The sequence below is a fragment of the Carcharodon carcharias genome, chromosome 1 (genome assembly GCF_017639515.1).
Source record: "Carcharodon carcharias isolate sCarCar2 chromosome 1, sCarCar2.pri, whole genome shotgun sequence".
NCBI classification, from domain to species: Eukaryota; Metazoa; Chordata; class Chondrichthyes; order Lamniformes; family Lamnidae; genus Carcharodon; species Carcharodon carcharias.
In genome coordinates, this window is record NC_054467.1 from 172,147,776 (window position 1) to 172,169,172 (window position 21,397).

A 21,397-nucleotide genomic window follows, 5' to 3' on the forward strand; every position below is an offset into this window, starting at 1 on the left:
GGTGAAGCCAAAAGGGTAGAAAACATGAAATTTAGTTTGAAATTATAACACATACAATGAAGTGACTTTCTACAGATGAGTTTATAGCATTTCAAAAGGAACAAGGATTATATATACCTAGAATAATTTAGTATTCTAGCTGGATCCTTAATACAGATCTGGAAAATAATGCAATTAACATTAAATATCATAATTACATTTTTTGAGCCATCAATCGACCTCACATGACATGGCTCAAAACAAGGTCTAAACTACCTATTTTTTTAAAACATGACTTTCATGAGCTGTTGCCTGGTTACAGAGGAGTGCTTTCACATATGTGTGAAGGCATGTAGGCATCAGCAAGCAAACTTTTATCAATAAAAACCCTGCATTCATCCAATGCAGAAAGCTTTAGGAGTCTGCAGCTCAATTTGGGCTTGCAATTAAAACCAAGTGAAACAAATGTATAAGTTTCAATTCTGAAAGACAGGGAAATAGATGAAGCAGCACTTTGCGCAAACCCCTTCCCCCACAACATACAAACTTCTAAATAATTAATCCACACCCGACCATGTGCAGATCACAGACTGATAATGCACACCTATTTAAGGCTACAACTGCCAGAAATTCAAATGGACTGCTGTAACCATGCGGCAATTACTAATGCAGCCTACATGTGGCTAAAATATACATCATTTGCCCAAAAAGAGGTGGAGTAGAAAAAGAAACAGCTTCTTCACAGTATCATTGTATTAATGGGGGAATGACTAAATAGAGCCAACTGATTTTGATCATTCAATATAAAGCATAATTCTGGAGAAAAAAATGTTTTGTTTGATTCTTAGTTATAATGTTGCTGAGTGGCCCTAGGTAACCCAAGTCTAACCATGCCATTTAGCTTTATATCCAAGATAATTTACAGAGAATTTGAACTTGTGACTGACTGGTACATAAGAGAGCCTTCAGTGCAAATATGCAAATATCATGTTTCCCATTAGATAACGAGATGCTAACTCACACAGTGCTATGCAATTTAATATTAATGCCATTGGGGAAACAGTAAGAATAAATTACAAGTGATGTATAGGAAAGCTCTGGTGAAATGCTAGTTCAGATTTTGTTACCAAGAGGACAAGACTCAGAAAGCAAATATTCTGACAAAAACAGGAGAATTTTTAAAATTTAAAAACCTTTAATTTGAGCAGTAATAAATTCCAATGAAGTTCACAGGCAAGATAAAATTCTGCAATTTGTCAATTTGTTACTTGAAACCAGCCATACTTTAGGAAATATTTCCTGAATTATCATGCCCCCCCCCCCTTCTTTCACCATTGGTAGTGCCTTGTTCTATAAGCCACATCTAGGTTACTTGACAATTAAAAATTCTACTTTTTTAATATCAGGCATACACAAATAAAACTATGTGACATGAGTGAAGCCTGATCAAACAGGTGTATTTTAAAGGAGATTCCTAAAGAAGCAGTAGGTGGAGAAGGTTAGATGAGAATTCCAGAGAGTGAGGGTAGACAACTGAAAACAGAAAGACAATGGGTTGGAGGTGTGGGTAGTATTAGAGTGTCGAGCGAAAGGAAAAGAGAGCGGGGAGATGAAAAAGAAAGGGCAGCTGTGCAGCTGGAGGTGGTCACAGAGTGGCAAGTAAAGGGAGGGGGTTTAAATTTAAAAACTTCATCCTTGTGTTTAAGATGCTGGGCAACAGTGAATCAATGTAGATCAACAAGGGCAGATATGATGGACTTGATCTGACATAGGACATGACACAAGCAACAGAGTTTTGGATGAGCTGAAACAGTCTGAAGGTGACAAAGGCAAGTACAAAGGCTTCGGTAGTTTATCGGGCATGTTCAGTGAAGGTAGGCAATGTTATAAGTAGCCACAATGATGGAGAGGATATGAGGTCAAAGGCTTAGCTCGCATTGATCATGTCACAATGGCACCTCTTTACAATAAGGGGCACACACTCAGCAATGAGCTTCTCCTGTGCTTTTAGTCAAAGTTCCATACATGGATAGAGAAGCTTCAACATGAAGAAGAACTATCACGTTGATCCTGAAGAGCTTGCAGCAATGAGGCTTAACTCAAGAGTCCATGAGCTAATAGCAACATTTTTGTCACCTCAGTTATGCAAAATTCTGATGACAACTCTATGTCTCTTTTGACACCGGTTATACAAAGGTTTCAGAGCACTATATCCAATCTCTCATAACCACATGAAGGATATAGCTGAAATATGGCAAACACTGCCCACTAACAACTTATTACTATTCTGGGTGACTGTACATTTACATTTTTTTTCAAAGACAAAGCTCAATTATGTGCAGCAGGCAGCCTCTGAGAGGATACAGCCTCAGCACAGAAAACACAGTCATGAAGCAGGGTGCTATGGACTCAGGGTCCTTAGACGACTGAATGTTTTTATTTTTTGCCCTAATTCACTCCATTATTGAATTAAACTTTGATGTATTGGTCTTGACATCTGCTTCAAGCTGATTGTATTGTGTATGATAGTTTAATCACTCCCCATGCATTTTACAGTGGCTGCCTGATTAATGCAATAGATTACCTGGGCTATCTATGACAAGTGGGAATCATTGCCCTTTCCCAAACTACACTTCTTTCAATTGTTGAAAACAGGCCACATGCTGTATTAATAACTACCCAGGTTGAAGTAAATTAAAAGACTTGCACTACATATTTTTCTTCACGTAAGATACATGTGCACACAAATATTTTTATTAGTGCTTTATCCATTGGAGTTATGGGGGATGGGAGGAATGTGGGAGAAGCAGGGAAGGCAGTGGGGAACTTCAGGCAATTGCAGACAAAACAAATATGATGCCAAATGAAATAATTTACCTGAATTGCCAACCAGCTGTTTGACAAAGAAAGATGAGAATTGACAGACTTAGATTAATAATAGTTTAAATTAGGTTCAAAATTGTCTACAGAATCGAACTATGGTTTGCCCTTTTCGTAAAATGCTTTTCTCAAGTGATGCTGCAAAATAGAAATAAATGAATACTCTTCAAACAAAGCAAAGACAGTTTACAGTTAAAATAAAAAGCAAGTGAAAATGAAGGAGTATTTGGTAATATATCCTGAAGATGGGATCTTGGCTGGAGTTTCCAATATTTGTTAGGACAGAGTTAGTCTGCCGTTAAATCTGTTATTGTAATCTTGGTGTGTTGACAAGCTGTTTGGGGGTCCATCACTCTGAAAAATAGCAGACACTCATCTAATATTCTTCTACCTCAGTGGTTTCATCAGATTAAGCATCAGGGATTTAATTTAACAGTTTCAGCTTTATTAGGCTGTCATGAGAACAGCCCAGCTTTGATAACAGTAGCTGCTCCAATTATGGCTGGCTTTAGGAATGACAAGTATAATGATTCTTTCATACTACACTAAAGCAATAAATGGTTGTTTTGCAGTAACATTTTGAAGGATTTTTTTCTTTTAACTCTTACTAGCAGTTTTGTCAAGAAAACCCCAATCCTGTCACAACACAGAAGGTTTATTTTTTATGTCAAAAGGATAAGGTTTAAATGATTCTCTTCTTTATCTTGCCATAAGGACATCAGACTGCTGTATCTTCTTATAATGGCAAATGGGGCATTCTGCCTCAAATGTAATCCCCATATTCAAATCAATAAATGGTCTAACATCAGACTGGAAACGTGTTCGTCTCACAGTTGGCTTCTGACAGTGACTTGTGACATTTGTATTCAGGTCCTGCTTTTCCATGTGGCTAAAGGGCTTCCAATTTCATTTCACAGCCAGAAGCCTGCAGAAACACCAATTAACTTGCAGATCCCATTTGCTGACAAAAAAAAAAAATCAGCTTCGCTGCAATGCCTGGTATCTAGCAGTGCTCAGCATTTAATTCCAAAGCAGAGCCTTGAAGCAATGTGATCCTGTCACTAGCACAGAGTTAAACTAGCCATTCGGCTTACATGGAAAGCCTATTCACTTCTGCAGTCTATGTGTCACCTTTTGTTATTGCACAGAATCATAACACCAGTCACAGAGCAGCAACTTTACCTCGCCTCAAGTCACTGAGCTGGCACTGAAAAGGTTGACTTGATTTCCAAGCTATCTATGGACCCCATACATATAGACCAGAAAGCACTGAGCTTTAAGGGATCAACAGACATAACCACCCTAGGCAAGAACCTATTCAATTCACAACAGAAGATTTCAATGCACTTTGCACTAGGATTAAGGTCAATAGCCACATTATCTTTTCACAGATTTTGCCCAACTGACCTCAGAACAATTATCGAAGGGAAACATTACAAGATTGCAATTGCTATTAAATCACTCTTGTAGCATTTTACTTCTGGGAAAAGTAATGCTCTTGCACACAATTACTGGGCTCTCTTCATTTGTCATTTGAATCAAGATCTTCTTTCCTTCAGCCCTGACTGCTTCATAATTTAAAGTTATATCCTCTTGTATTTTTCTTTCTTTGAGAGCTAGTATCACTCCTCGGTCTTTAGGGTGACATGTTCCCAGACTTCTGCTAATGCTGAGCTGTAAGTAACCAGGAGCTGCATGAGAGTAGTTGAGGGCGAGGCAAGCCTCAATCATAATGTGCGGCACCTTCCCCAAGTGCTTATCACAACCATGAGCTCAGAATGTTGAGAATTTTGGCTATGAATACAAACCCAAATTCTATGGCGTAGTACAATGTGCTAAACTTTACTTCATGAATCAACACCCAAATATTTTTTAGAAATATTATTACTGTTTAGAAAGTTAACAGGTTCAACACAGCACAGAGCAGAGATGATATTGTAGCAAGTTTCTTAGAAGGTTTCTCATTGTTCAAATGTGTTTGTAAGTATGAATGTACACTAAAACAAACAGCCTGGCTCCACAACATTGCTGAGATTTAGACTAAATTCACTCCAAGAGTACAATGGAATCTTTGTTCTATTTATAAACCAACATTATTAATTTAACAATTAAAACTAGTGTATGGTGGTGTCTTTATTCTTAGATACAAGTTTAGTTTAAAATTCAAAGGGGAAAACAAGCAATAGTATTCATTTGGGAACCAGAGATTTTTCTGAGCAATAAGACTTTGTACCTTCAAGCCAGGACTTAGGCCTCCAGGTCTTGACTGCTAATAAAAGGGCATTGGGGAAGAAACAAGCACGGCCCATATTTGACGTAATTTCAACATTTAATAATCACCTCAAGAGACATTGGGTGCCTCTGCCACCCTTCAAATATGAGGCATTAAAGGGAGGTTTATCTAACCATAAAGGATCCCATGGTACTATTTGAAGAGGAGCAGAAAGTACTTTCAATATCCTAGCCAATACCAAAACATATTAACCAGTCATTCATTCGTCTCATTATTGTGCAATATGTGCACGCAAAACGGGGAGATCTTGCAGAACCCATTATGGCAGCAACCAACAACTCAAAAAACAAAACTGCAAATTTTCCAGGAGAAAGGCTGCATCACTTTTTTTGGCAAAATATGCAATTTTCTTCCTTTTCTTCCCCCAGGTCCAAGCTTCATTGTTATTCCATAATATAGCTGCAGCCTTCTTTTGGTCTAAGTTTTCTCAAATGCATCAGACACCAAACTTTTACAATTCTAGCAGAAAATTAATAAGATTGAAGAGTTTTTTTAAAATGACCAATTCTCCTTCAGGAATGTCAATTTTCCCACCAAGCAGTGAGGCCTTACAACACTGGCAAACTCTCTGACAACTCAGCAGCAATTAAAAAAAAATGACTTGAACCATATGTGTAATACATATGCATGCCTCACTTTACAGACTTTCTAACCATCTGTTTATTATCTATGTAATACTGTATACTTCTATTCTCATCCCGATTCAATCCCATAAATATCTCCTTTAAAAACATTGACATTTTTTGCAAGCAGCAGCAGAATTCTGTTAGTTTAAAAGTAATCAGTAAAAGTGTTTTTGTTAAATGTTATGCAATTCCGACCCTGGGTTCTCATAAAAATGGGCCCAAATCTTTAGGTCTCCAGGTCGCTGGAGACCAGACGTATGACCAGAGGTGAGTGTCAGGACCCTGTGGAAATCCTGACACACTGACTTACATGGGAATTGCCCGGAAAGTTTCAACTTCCGATGGGTAATTCCCCTGCTCTCCAGGACCCTCCGCAAAATTCTCAGACTCTGAATTAGAGCCGGAGGCTTTGGACAGTTCCAACTTACTTACCTGAATCGTTACCCAGGAAATGTTGGACAGAAGACTCCTAGTCTAACTCCTGATTAACTCCAGAATGGACCCCCAAACATACACATTGATGCCCTCCCCCCAACTCAATTACCACCTACCCACCCTGCCACTCAACCGATTCACTCATTCATCCACTCACTAACATTCACACTGGACCTTTAAACTTACCATATGGCAGCTCGTAGCGTAAAAAGGGGACATGTCCTGTCTTGCCCCCACTCAACTCTGCTGCACTTCAGAGCTCCCCGATGGACGCCACGCTCTGCATTTCTGGTAAAGCTGGGCTCAGAAGACCTGGCAAGAAAAGCTGAGCAGCGCCAAGTTGGGGAAATATTCGAGCAGAGCAGCAATCTGATGATGATTGCTGTTCCTCGGAGGATCCGGGCCTGAAGCTGTCAATTCCAGAGTTTAAGCACAATTTACTGCTGCAATGAGGAGCTCAGAATGCAGAGGACAATCTTTGTCACTGGATGGACACATTGCAATGCAGCTCCATAGTGATGTACCACACAATGGGGCAGGCAAACCCCACCAGCAATCATCCATCCTGCAAGGCAGAGGAGAAAAAAAATGGAAACCTGAAATGTAGAGCCACCCTGGGTCACTGCCATGCTCCTCCCCGCATCTAATTGTATAGTAGCATTAGCGGATTGCCAGACTTCCCAGCTTCACTGGGTGTTGCAAGGCATGGGAGTCCCAACTGCAGGCAACTGGACACATATGAGAAAGAAACATATTTGGCAAGAGGGGTTTCGCTTTAAAAAAGACACACACATTAAGAGTTATTCAGACTTGGGCACCCTAAAGGTTTTACATGACCAAGAATCATCTGATCATCTCTTTCAGTGAGTCAGTGCCAATGAACCCAGAAGTCAAATAGTTTTCAAGAACTGTAAAGGAGTAATACAGTGACCAAAACAGATGAAAATGGTCAAGCAGTAATAACTCAGTGAGTTCTTTACCTTTTAGATCAGGTGTGGAAAACTTTTCAAACCTCAAGAGCTACAAAAAAAAATTCTGTACCACTTAGAATTTTTAGTTTTTAAACCACGTAGTGATCCTCCCTTCATCTGTTCAATGCCTTGGAACGGTTTCCTCAATTGAGCAATAGGTCAATTTGACCTTCAATAGGTCAAATGATATTTAAATATTAATATTGCTTTTTAGATGAGACTTTAAACCAACAGCCCACGAAGTGCCACCTTAGAATATCCAGTAGCAAAGAGCAGGGAGCTTCCTAGTGTCCTGACCAACAAAATCAAAGCCACCTAAAAGGTAGACTAAATAATATATGGAAACCATCCTGCCAGCAATATCGCAGCAGCCATGAGCTGGAAAACCAGCCACAGCACTTTGGAGAAACTTCAACATGAATGTTATTAAGTAATCGCATCCCTCTTTTCCAGCTCCTCTTAATCAAGTCAAAAGGTAGCATTACAAGTTTAGGAACTTGCTTTAGATATTGGGCAGGACTTTTTGTCCCTGCTGGCACTGGGAAAGACGGATGGCCACCAAAAATTGCGCCACTGGTTAGCATACCGAGTCCCAGGCTCCACCCTGCCCCCAGGCCATTTTTCCAGAGGCAGGATGAGGGGAAGCAGCAGAGCTACCTGTCACTTGAGTAATTGAAGTCCTACTGAGGATGACTGAAAGAGGCTGATTTGGATTTTCCCGTCAGCTCCCAGGTACCCACAGACAGTGAGGGAAAATTTCACTGCCAGGTGGCAGCCTCCCAAAGGCAGATCAGAAGTCCAGTGGTCCAGGCAGGCTTAGAGGGCCTCCCTACCCGCCTGGGAACAACAGTCACCTCAGGTCGTCTTGTGGAGGGATTCTCTGCACCCATCACCCACTGGCGGCTTGGCTTAAGGGGTTTTTTTTAAACTTCAAATTCAAATTTAACGTTAAAAGTTAGAGAGAGGCACCTCTATTTTGGGATGCCCTTTCTCACTCACTTACCTTCAATGACATCCTGCTGCTGCTTTCAAGCTGGAAGGCCTCCTATTGGCCCTCCAGTTTCAAGAGTCTGCTTGTTATCCTTAATTGGACGGCGAGCCAAAGCTCTGGCCACTAGTTGGCCAATTTGGGGAAAATCACAGGTGAGGGACTGTTTCCTCACACAGTGCAAGTTTCTGAACCTCATTTGAGACTGATGGAAGGGTTCAGAAGCCTCTGGGAAGTTCCTGAACATTGTCTCAGATGCAGCAGTGCTAACTGTCCCTGTTAGTAGTCTAATGTCCAACCATATGATATTTTATCCAGGTAACAATGTTACCCCTTAATGATGAGTGTCTTTTGCACTTTTCTCTTTCCATCGCTTTGAAGGCCGATCAAGAAAACACCTGGTTAGACAATGCCCAAAAAATGAACTATGGAGTTTTTTTATTTCAACAAATGAATATACTGTACAGAGCTACCATTATGACCAAACTCACTCAGTTCCAGCAGTAGTTTGCCTTTGTATTGTTACTGAACACAGTACGCTTCCCCGTGTCAGTGGGTGTATTGCTTGACAAACAGGTTTCTAATGAATCTCATTCAACTTCTGAACTTGACCAATGCTTGTTCTTGGTAAAAGCAAAATACTGTGGATGCAGGAAATCTGAAATAAAAACAAAAATTGCTGGAAAAACACAGCAGGTACTATGGCATCTGTGGAGAGAAAGACAGAGCCAACGTCTCGAGTCTGTGTGACTCTTCAGCTTTGTTTGCAGATCACTTGGGTCTCTAGCTCGGTTTTTTAAGCTAGAAAGGAACAGTGACCTGCCCACAGAAAGGGTGTGAGGCATTTACTGATCATCAAGCTAGGCTGATGCTTTATTTACAGAAAATGGAAAAACCACATAAAAGCTAATTCATTAAAATCTTAACCACCTTTTGGGTGGAATTTTAACATTGTCCCTGACGTCAGAACAGGAAGTGGACACCACTTCCGCTCTCTTGCTTTTTGCTGGTTCACACGTGATTCCAATTAAAATTTAAAATGCCAGTGACGTGCATGGGAAAGACAGGTGATCACATGGCAGGGGAAGCTCTTCAGTGGTAAAACCTACCATCAGCTGACAATGCAACAGGTGGGCTATAAAAGAGCCTCCTGGACAAACGGGGAGGCTCTTCATCACAACCACAACTTTCTGCCCAACTCCACTGCTGTTAACATAAGGCTCATTGAGAATACAAAGTTGGCATGGGTGTTCTTCAAAATTAAATTTCACTTGGTAAGTATTTCATATTACATTGGTTTCACTTTACTCATGTGCATCATGGTTATTTGTTGAGACTAGTTTAGTCAGAAAGCTAAATGTACTGGCATGCCTCATGGTTGGCACCCATCAAGGGTTACAGGGAAGTTGGGGACATTTACTTTATCGTGGGAGAATCAATGTTGTGTTTTTGCATTCACTCTTTATTGAATGCTAATGTTAGTGTCCAATCGCCACTCTATGGGGACATGGTGGAACTTGCAGGCTCAGCTGGTCCTCCCTTCTACGCATCGTAAAGGACAGTTTCCGAGAGCAATCTGATTAGAGATAACTGAAATACTGCAAGTAAACTCAAAGTCCTGTCAGGACTCTACCAGCCAACACCCAGAGTTGGACACACTTTTGGACACTGCCCTTTAGGCCCCTCATTTTCTTACCTTGACTGACTGCTCCCACCACACCCAGGACACCAGGTCCTTATCACTTCACTCCTCCATGCTCCCGAGTCCATCCATTGTTCACCCTTGGATCCCTCTTCCACTCCTCCCTGCACCCAAACCCGCTCCATACCCAGCCCCCATCTCACCACTGACCCTCCCTTGCCAGCCTCCATGGAAGCTGCCATTCTCCTCCCTTCCCTTGTGCCACAGAGTTCAACAAGGAAAACCACTGACCTCAGCCACAACTGGACATTCCACCTTTAAATGAATGTGAACTGGGTGCCACGAAATTCTTGTGAGCCACTGACTTTATCACAAAGGTTGAGCGTAATCACAAAACAGTTTTAATATAATGAAGGTTCATGGCATACAGATGTATTACAAGTATGAACACCATGGGAATGCACAAGGCTTGACCCATCACAAATACGTCACTTGAGTTAACCTCTTAAATTTGAATCCAACGTTGAGAAAGTGAAATTTCAGCTCCCGGCTCATTAGTCGCCCCGTCTACCTAATTTCCCCTCTATCAGGCTCCATAATATGCCCCCATTGCCTCAGCGCCTTTTCCCCGAAATTTGTATGCATATCCTTTGTTTTATAAGCCAAACAAATTTGTTTCAAATCCTTTTTGAAAAGCAGACAATAAATCATGAAACATAACAATGGATACATGGAAAAATAATATTAAAATGATAGAAACAGGCAAAAAAATACAAGTAGCTGCAACAAAACTTGAAACCACTAATTGGAGATGACCACGTTTGAACCGTATGTAACATCAGATAAATGAGGGATTAACCAAGGGATTAAGTCACATTACCACAGTCACTTTTGCATAAAAACAGTTTTAATGAAATGGTGCTTCAGTGGACGGTAACTACTTCAACTCTCGTTTTACCTCATTCAAGCTCATCATTTTGGTAATCAGCAGGGAGGGGATAAAGTTGGATCAACACTCGTAAGTTTATCTTCCCTCCATCCACTGTTAGGTAGGAAAATAAGAACAGGAGGAGGTTATTAAGCCCTCATGCTTGTTTGGTCATTCAATTGGATCATGGTTGATCTCCTCCATTTAGCTACCTTTAATCCATTTTCCTTGATATCCTTACCTAACAAAAATCTATTGATCTCAGTCTTGAATATTTCAATTGACCCGATAACCACGGCCTTTTGAGGAAGACGGTTTCAGATGTCCACTATTATTTGTGAAAAGTGCTTCCTCACGTCACTTTGAAAAGGCTTAGATCTAAATTTAAGATTCCGCCCTCTTGGTCCTGATTTCTCCACCATGTATTCCCAATCTCATCCCTTAAATCATATTAAATACCACAATTAGATAACCCCTTAACCACTCAAGCAAATACAAATCAAGCTTGTGCAACCTGTCCTCATACTTTAATCCTTTTCATACGCAGGAATCATTCTGGTGAACGTGAATGATACTCCTATCTAGGCTCCTCAACTCCACTTTTAATCTAGATTATCCAACACTGAAGCGAGGTTAACCAACCATCTGAGTGAAACAAGAGTATGACTATCAGGCTGCTTCAATTTTTTGCAAATGATACCTGCTGCATCAGAATACTGATTTTAAAAGTCTGCAAACAAAAAGGCATCCTAGATTAGAAATCTAATTTGGACCCGAAGGAGATCCCAAGTCCCTGAAAGTCTTTGAGGACAGGCCAACACCTGAAACAATTGCTCTTTTCAGAACTGTCTGTTTTTATTTCAAATTTCAAGCATTTACACAGTATTTTTAAAATCTTCCAGGGAGCTTTAATTGAAGGCTGCTTACCTCTACATAAAGTGACACTTTGAATCTGCAGTGCAACAAATGAATGTACTCTCTCATAATTTATAAAAACCCAAACCCATAATCCCAGGTCACAACTTCAACATTCACAACAAGCACTGCTGTGCAATGCTTTCCAACAAGTTGGCTTATTAGAAACTTAGCGAAAAGTTTTGAACTTAATCATGTTTAAACAAAGGTTCACAGTTAACCCCTTGAGGGTCACAGTAAATTTCAGCTGGAAATATTTGACTGTAAGTAGCTAGATTTTATTTCCCCCCCCCACCCCCCCAAAGAATAGCAGGGGTGCAGAAACAAGCATTCTGTAGTATCACTACATCCCTTTACAGAGAGCATTCAGGGTCCACAATCCACTTTGTAGGCAATAGGCAGGAAAAAATACATAAGGATTGCTGCAACCCGAGTAAATCCAGGGTTTAATTGAAAGCTTAATGCTATCTAATTTCTTAGAAATAGAACAAAGATTTTCACTTTGGTCTCCAACAGACCTGAATTTTAACTATTAGAATATTTATCATGTTTCCCAATGTGGCAGAAAATACAATGGTAAAAAAACCCATGCCTCCACTACACAATCCCTTTTACAAGTTAATTAACAACTTTCCTTCCACACAACTCTTATTTACCCAGTTCATCCCAGAGCTGTCTATACTTGTCAGTCATTGCCGTTCCTTGTTGCCTCCACAGAGAAAGACGGGGGTCAGCCATAAACTGTTCTGTTATTAATGTTAACATCCGAGCACCATTTGAATCTCTCATCTTCAACATCTCCCGCACCTGCCAAACAGATAATTTATTAAAAGCAGAAGTTGCAGACATTATGGACCATTTATTTATTCTCTTCCAAAGTATGCATTTGTTGAACGTGCATTTGGAGGTTCTGGTCTCCCATCAATAGCTACAGCAGAGACACTCTCCTGCACGAGGTGCTAGGATCAGCTAAGCAGTTTCAATCAAGAAAGCAAAAACCTCTACCTACATCAATTCCCTTGCCCAATACCATTTTGTGGACCAAAATAATTTCAAACAAATGCCAAAGCAAAATGTGATCTTTGACCAGTTATTTCCTCAATAATATTAGTCATTTATGCAACAGTGGCTTCTCTATCCGTTTCACCTTGGCACTGCCACTAATAATGCACTGTTACCCTGGGCATGGGTGCTTTCCCACCGAAATATTTTTCTTCTAATTTGTGTTATTGATCGCCAAGGTCATTAGATGCAAAGAAGTAATCTTACACAAAGGCACTGTGTAGTAATAGAAATTACCCTGTGAGAAACATGACAATTTACAAGAACACCCAAACTACTTTGTGTAAATTTTGAGTACCTGCTTAGAGGATTGGGGGACTGGGAGAGGGGGGACAAGAGGAGTCAGCCAGCTAAACATTCCCCTATCCCCCTCTTTCAATCACTAGCCACTGACCTCTGCTGCAAAGTGGAATGCTAAACTGTTGAGAGTGAGATGAGTAATTATGATAAACAGAAAATTTTAGATGAATTATGATCTTGGAGGGGTTGGGGGAGAAAATTGCAGAGACCCCAGAAATTCATGACAGTGGATATCTGCCAGGGAACTGGACAGTGGCCAACATAGTACAAGTTTTAAAAAAGGGAACACTAAGCCAGTTAACTTAGCATCCACCATGGGAAAAAAATTTGCAGCAGTCTTTAATTTAGGGTGAAATTACCACATACTTAAATAGAGAAAATAGATGCAAGCATCAGGGATTTCAAGAGGATGATTTTTCAGAATTCTGAGGAACCAGCAGGTATGATTCTTGGAGGGAAACATGGTGGATGTAGTGTGCCTGAACTTTAGGAAAGCCTTTGACAGGGTAGAGCATGGAAGATTACTCGAGAAGGTTACGTTTTTGGAGTTTGGGGGTGGAGAGAAAACTGGATTAAAATTTGGTGTCAAGGACTTTTTTAAAAAAGAGTATTTGCAAGTGGGTGGTGGAATTCCTTTGAGCTCACTTCTCTTCATTGTACATATCAAGGATTTGGACATAGTCCTAGAGAGAGTGGTGTCAAAATGTGTAGGTAATATTAAAAGAGTAGGTATAGCTCATTCTTAAGACCAAAGGAAATTGCATAGGGATGTTGAAAAGATGGGAGTTAAAAAGTGGTGGTTGAAATTGAAAGTTGAGGTTGAAATCAGCAAGTGTGACGTGAAGCATTTTGGTTTAAAAAAAAAGCTTAAGTAGGATAGATGTTGTGGAAAAGAAGAGCAACTTGAAAAGCACAACAGAATATTAAAGGCAGTACACCTGGTAGATAAGGGCATGAAAAAGATAATAGAATTGTAGGTTTTATCTCTTGAGGTACAGAATATAAAAGTCAAGCCATAAATGATGAGCCTATGTCAAACCTTAATAAAACCTGCAGTTAGAACACTGTGTGCCATGTTGGGCTGTAGCACTGTAGCAAAGATTTTAAATTTTAAAGAGGGTTCAGTACAGACTCACTAGGATTTTGCCTGATATGAAGAAATACAAAGAGAGACGCGAGATTTTCTTTTTAATTAAACACAGATTACAGAATCATACAAGAAGCTTTTAAAATTATGAAAGGATAGATAAAAGTTGGTTTCCAGGAGTTGAGTGGCCTAAAAGAAGGCGCTATAGATACAGGACTAAAAGCAGCAGATTTTGAACATAGATCAGAAAAAACTCCTTCACAGAGGCCAGAATTTTCCCACTGCCTTGCAGCTGGGTGGGCCATAAAATAGCAGAACAATATTTCACGCCGGCTCCCCCAACGTTCCCACCTCCATGCACTTCTGTGACTGGGTGACATCAGAGTGCTGCTGGATACCTACTGGGCAGCAGCAGGAAAGCGATTAAGGGAGGCAATTGGGTAATTAAGCTGTGCTTTTTCGTGCCATTTCAAATTTCCTGGAGGCATCCAAGGCCCTTGGAACATGCATGGCCCAGCTCGTTGGAGGCAAGTGTAGAGCGGGAGTATCCAACAGCTCTGGCTTTACATAAGATTGGTAAATAACCAAAAAACAGCAGGCAGCTTGTGGTCAAATGTAGGGAGAGGCCTGCCATTGCAGCAGTCCCTCTCAGATACTATTGCCACAGAGAATGCCGGGAATTAAGAAAATCACTCGACTTCTTCCTCCCTCTCTTTGCAGTGCTCCTTCTGGCACCTCCATCACTAGCTAGACTGCAGGCACAGTGACAGCTGCCAGCCTCCCTCATGCCGGCTCCTGATTGGCCCTCCTGCCTCTGCAGCCTGCCCACCATCCCTAATTAGCCCCCTCCCGTGAAATTAAGCCAGTGGACACCAACGAAACGCATGGGGTTGGGACCCGGAAATGGTCACATGATGGTATCCCAACACTCAGCAAAATTCAGGCCGGTGAGTCGAAAGACCGTGGAATTAATTTCCAGGATTAGTGGTTGAAGCATAAATTATGTCAACATTCCAGATTATATTAGATAGGTGGGTAAAGAAAACGGATGAAGGGATACGAAAGCAGGGTGGTTAATTCTGATTAAAAGCACTTGTTGTCCAGACGTGGACTTTTTGGACCAAAGAGCTACTTTTCTGCTGCAAAGTTTATTATGCATCAGGTTAGTTGCAATGTTCCCACAGCCAATTAGCCAATCAACACCCACTCACACATGAAGAATTTCAACCAGGCAAAATACTAGAGGACAGCTGTTGTCTCTATCTACCCCAGAGCTTTGAGAAGAAGGAAAAATATATAGTACACCGTATATGTAAACTGATTTGAATGTTAAGCATGTGACTTTTAAAATAAACAAATGGCAGCTTTTCCTACTTCCTACTTTCATAGGTCTATTTTACAACCCAAAAAAGACTAGTGACCACCATGATTGGCAGAGCCCTGGCTTCCAAAGGGTAAAAAGAGGTTACCTTGCAGCTTCCCACCTACCATGGGACCAGCGTTGGTACTTCCCTATACCAGCCAGCTGAGACAGAGAACTCAGCATATGGGTGGGCCCAGGGGAAAATTTTATTGCTAATTCAAACTCCTCCATTCCAATGAGCTGCATCAGCACACTAGCTAAGCAATTTCCAATGCCGTAAATCTGTGGAAGACTTTACATGTACCAAGTTTAACAAAATGTTACTGCTGTGGAGAAGACTATTGTAAACAGGGGTACAAACATGGCAGACTTCAATTTTTATTTTGCAATTTATAATTTAATAGCTTGAACTCTCCAATAGATATTTTTCCTCCAAAAAGAGAGTTTCCAAAAAAAGTCAAAATGCAAGGGAGAATTCAATGGTCCGGTGTTCCTGGTGGACAATTATGCTCATAAAGAACAAGGCATTGATTTAAAAAAAAGATAAATTGATGCGGGTGTTGAAGCTTTAACCCTGATCTGAACCTTGTTTGAACATGGCTCCCTGCTAGGATCGCAGGATTGGTATATTTACTTTGTGGTCTTTGAATATACTTGTAAAAAAAATACAAGGACGGACATCATGACATCATTTATGCTGCAGAACTTGACAAAAAGTCTAGACTTTACCTTTAAAAGTCATGGCACTAAGTCACAATGCGCATGGAAATACCTGACTCAATTTAAGCTGTACCATATGACTATACTGTAGTATTCAGCATCCCCTTGCTATAGTTTAGATGCATTAAAAAAAGGTCAAATGCATTCTAAATGGGCTAATGATGCTTTAAGACAAACCATTCACTTCCATCACTTGCAAAGAAATTAGCACTGAAAAGATCATATTTATCACAAACCAAGAGATATTTTCCATGAAAACAATAATCAGGAGTTATTTTTTATAAAACAGCCTGCAAGTGAATTCTTTTACATAGTCTACAGCATCTTAAAGAAACCATACTCAAAGGATCTACTTATTGATGTACTTCAAATGAGCCAAATCTCTTTTTAATGTTAATTATATTTTCAACTAATTTTAAATTCAAACCCAATGATGCAGCTTCAAGACAGCTTTAAAGTAAAATTAATTTAAAAAAAAAACTTGGCGGGGGTGGGGGTGGTAAATAACAACAAACTATCAGTGCATCAATTTGGGTACAATTGATTGCATCTTAATGTTTTAGGCTCAAATGATTTTACATCTTTGCTTGGTCATTTCTAATATTTGATTTACTTTTTGTGAATATTCAGCTTTGGTATTGATCCGAGGTTCGCAGGCCATACATACACAGCAGCTGCAGGGTAAGGCACAAGTTAAAAATCCATACCTTTGCAAACAACAAGTTCAGCTGTTTTCCAGATCCATGGTAACCACCCTGGGAGAGGAAGAGTTTAACCTGTTCCTGGACCTGTTCCTCATCCAAGTGCCAACAGTTTTCATCATCAATGCTGGCTCCTGCTGTCGGGTCAGGAGCACCTTCATCCAAAGAAGAAAACCTTTAAAGTCGTATCAAATTAAGTTCAATTCCAACATTAAAGGAGTAAAAAGAAATATAGGTGGGGTGGTGGGGGTAGGGTGCAAGGGAAAATGTCAACCCAGTAATTCTAGTAGTCAACTGTTCAACTGCTTACCCAGAGGGCCGAGAGACAGAAATCCCTTATGCCTGCCCAATTGTAAGAGTGCAACAGGTTAACTAAATGGTTATGTATTTTACAAATGGAAATCTCATGTTTGGGAAGGACAGGGGACCATTTTCACTCTGGAGATCACAGCTAAAACAATCCAATTGTTCTGGTGGAAAGACAAAGCACTGGAAAAGAGACAGAAGGGAGCAATGGGGGAGCAAAAATTTATTTTGTTTTCCTCTTAAAAATAATTTCACATTCCTGAAAAGCAAATAAAATAAATTGCCAAAAACAGCAAGAATGCTGCAAAAGGTCTTTGGAAAAATGCCACAGAATGAACAGTGATACTGATAGGCCTCACCCAGCCTTCGTCTTTTCAGCTGAGCAATGGCCACCAGGAAAGAAGCCTAAAATCAGGGACTTTTGGCAATTTGCTTTGGTGCTTTGCTAAAGGCAGTCCTGTTCATTCAATCATAAGAGCCAAAGACAAAAAATAAAAGAAAGCTGTAGGAACTAAAAGGATGGGAGGGAATTAACTACTGAACCAAGGGAAAAAAGATAAAAAGATGGAAGAGAAAAATTAACCAGGAAAGGGAAAAAAAGAATCTTAACTGTTAAAACCTGAATGGCTAAAAAAAAAAAGAAAACCTGATGGGAAAAGGGAAAGGAATAAGCAAGTTAGATATTTTCAAGTATATAATTCCCATTATATCAGCAGGCCCTCTAGCTGGGCAAACTATTTTACCGCAATGACTCAACAAAGGCTCCCCAAATGCTCACCAAGGTAGTTCATCAAATCAAAATACATGCAACTTTGTACTGCCCTTTGTACACACCACCCATCGCTACTACCGATTGGATGGTTTAGTGAGGCCCTCAGATCGGCCCCGCTGGAGTTAGCGACAGCCCTGGCAGTGCACCGAGAAGACGATCAAACTTAACTATCTAGAGAAAGTAAAAGTCATAACAAGGTTTCCATAGGTGAACATGTGGAAGGATCATTAAACTACCGGCACAGACTCGATGGGCCGAAGGACCTTTTTCTGTGCTGTGGACCTCTGTGACATCAGCAGAGAGCATACTAGATCCAAACCATGGAGCCTTTCTACAAATATATTCGGCTAAACTACATTTCAGTGCCTTTTGTAATGGAGGACCATCCTGGTACACAAAGCCACTCTCTATTGATTTAGGGCTGTCTGGTCAATACTTTTGAGATATCTGGTTCAGTTTTAATAAACGCTGAAACACCATCTATAATTATGTAGTCAAAAAGTTTATACATTTACATATTAGAAAAAGCAGGTTTCAACCCAATAAAAGGAAAAATCAATGCCAGGTCAACGTGTGAACCTACCGTGTACTTGGTTGATTTCAGAGTTCAGGGAGAGGATTTCATCGGCTAGTTTTTGGGCAGTAGGCAGAACTTCTGTATGATGTACTGTGATCAAATACTGAACAAATTTCTGCAATTGGTCTCGATTCATCTGAAAAAGCGTCTCTGAAATGGGAAGATGCAACTTGACCTGATCGGGCTTCCGAATCCGGTACAACGATAGTGCTACAACGTGTGCGCAATAAAAGATGTCTTTGTTTCCGCAGCCACAGGTCACTGAGGTAATTTTGCAACGATCAAAACTGATAGCAACATTGCAAACAGATTCTGGTTCCGACTGCGTGGCAGGTTCAGTTACGGTGCCACTTAAGTGGAATCCTGCAAAGGGAAGAGGGAATCATTTATCAGCAAAGTCATCTTGCTAGCATCTTATCTTCCTGCCATACACTGCAACTACATCACAACATGGAGAAATACGTTTTGTAATACGAAAGCAAATATGTCAACAAGTAAAGCATGATCATGGAAGGAAAGATCCCCTAGGAAACAGTGATCAAAACATGGTGGTGGTGGAATTTAGCATTCAGTTTGAGAGTGAGAAACTTGGATCGGAAACAACTGTGCTAAAATTAAGTAAGAGTAACTGCAAAGGAATGAAGGCAGAGATGGCTGGAATGGACTGGAAAAGAAATTTAGCAGAAAAGATGGTTGATGAACAATGGCAGACGTTTGAGAAACGAGTTCATGACTCACAACAAAGATATATCCAAGTGAGGAAGGAGGATTCTAGGAAGGGGATAAACCAACCATGGTTAACCAAGGAAGTTAAGGATAGTATTAAATTGAAAGAAAAAACATACAATGTGGTAAAGATTAGTGGTAAACCAGAGGATTGGGAAAGTTTTAAAAAACTAACAAAAGATGACCAAAAAATAGTCAAGAGGGAGAAAATAAACTTTAAGAGTAAACTAGCAAGTAAGATAAAAAAAAAGACAATAAGAGCTTCTTTGAATATGTAAGGAAGAGGAGCCCAATGTGAACATAGGCCCCTTAGCAAACGAGGCTGGGGAAATAACAATGGGGAACCAGGAAATGGCACAGGAGTTGAATAAATACTTTGCATCAGTTTTCACAGTAAAAGACACTAATAGCATTCCAAAAATACTAAATAATCAAGAGGCAAAAGGGGGGAGGAAATAAACACAATAACTATCATTAGAGAAAAAATACTAGGGAAACTAATGGGAGTAAAGGCTGATAAGTCACCTGGACCTGATAGGTTGCATCCTAGGGTATTAAAGGAAATAGCTACACAGATAATGAATGCACTGGCAGTAATCTTCCAAGAATCCTTAGATTCTGGAAAAATCCCTGAAGATTGGAAAACTGCCAAAGTAACACGCTTATTCAAAAAGGGAGGGAAAAAAAAAAGCAGGTAACTACAGGCCAGTTAGCTTAACATCTGTCACTGGGAAAATGTTAGAGTCTATTATAAAAGGATATAATAGTGAATTTAGAAATGCATAATATAATTAAGCAGAGTCAGCATGGCTTCATGAAGGTGAAATCATGCCTGACAAATATATTAGAATTCTTTGAGGAGGTAACAAGCAGGATGGATAAAGGGGAAGCAGTAGATGTAATATATTTTGATTTCTAAAAGGTGCTTTATAAGGTACTACATATGAGGCTACTTAATAAGATAAGAGCCCATGGTGTTGGGGATAGTATATTAACATGGATAGAGGATTGCCTAAATAATAGAAGACAGAGTTAGGATACGGGGAGCATTTTCACGATGGTAACCTACAACTAGTGGCGTGCCACAGAGATCAGTGCTGGGGCCACAATCATTTACAATATATATTAATGACTTGCATGGGGGAAATGAATGTAGTATCGCCAAGTTTGCGGTTGACACAAAAATAGGTGGGAAGGCAAGTGCTAAGGATGACACAAAGGGTCTACAGAGGGATATAGACAGGTTAAGTAAGTGGGCAAAAATATAGAATATAATTATATTATAATTATAGAATATAATGTGGGAAAATGTGAGGTTATGCACTTTCGCAGGAAGAATAGAGGAGCTGAATATTATTTAAATGGAGAAAGACTGCAGAAAGCTGCAGCACAGAGGGATTTGGGGGTCCTCATGCATGAATCCAAAAAGCTAGCATACAAGTTCAGCAGGTAATAGGGAAGGCAAATGGAATGTTGGCCTTTATTTCAAAGGGAATGGAGTATAAAAATAGGGAAGCCTTGCTAAAACTATACAAGGCACTAGTTAGACCACGCCTAAAACAGTGAACAGTTTTGGTCCCATTATGTATGGAAAGATATACTGGCATTGGAGGCAGTCCAGAGAAGACTCACTAGGTCGATCTCGGGTATGGACGGATTTTCTTGTGAGGAGAGGTTAAGTAGGTTGGGCCTGTATTCATTGGAGTTGAGAAGAATAAGAGGCAACCTTATTGTAACACAAAAGATTCTTAGGGGGCTTGACAGGGTAGATGCTGAGTGGTTGTTTCCCGTTGTGGGAGAGTCTAGGACCAGAGGGCATAATCTCAGAGTAAGTGGTCACCCATGAGAGACAGAAATGAGGATGAATTTTTTTCTCTCAGAGGGTGGTGAATCTGTGGAATTCTTTACCACAGAGGGCTGTAGAGGCTGGGTCGTTATGTATATTCAAAGCTGAGATATTCAGATTTTTAACCTGTATGGGGATCGAGGGTTATGGGGAAAAAACAGGAATGTGGAGTTGAGAATCATCATATCAGCCATGATCTCATTGAGTGAGATGGCCTACTTCTGCTCCTACATCTTATGGTCTTTATGGAATGAAAAATTGTTGATTTGTTTTTGAGACA

The 21,397-nt window shown here is 40.2% G+C and overlaps 1 protein-coding gene across 4 annotated transcripts in view; it reads right to left on the reverse strand.

Moving 5' to 3' along the window:
* LOC121279613 (zinc finger SWIM domain-containing protein 6) overlaps positions 1-21,397 on the reverse strand; it is a 190,209-nt gene that overhangs the window by 44,309 nt on the left and 124,503 nt on the right. For all 4 annotated transcript variants that reach the window (XM_041190789.1, XM_041190783.1, XM_041190798.1 and 1 more), the window contains 3 exons: positions 18,552-18,908; positions 16,897-17,045; positions 12,314-12,464 (listed from right to left, as the gene is read on the reverse strand). In XM_041190789.1, coding sequence (XP_041046723.1) covers positions 12,314-12,464; positions 16,897-17,045; positions 18,552-18,908 — 657 coding nt within the window. The remainder of the gene's footprint in view (positions 1-12,313; positions 12,465-16,896; positions 17,046-18,551; positions 18,909-21,397) is intronic.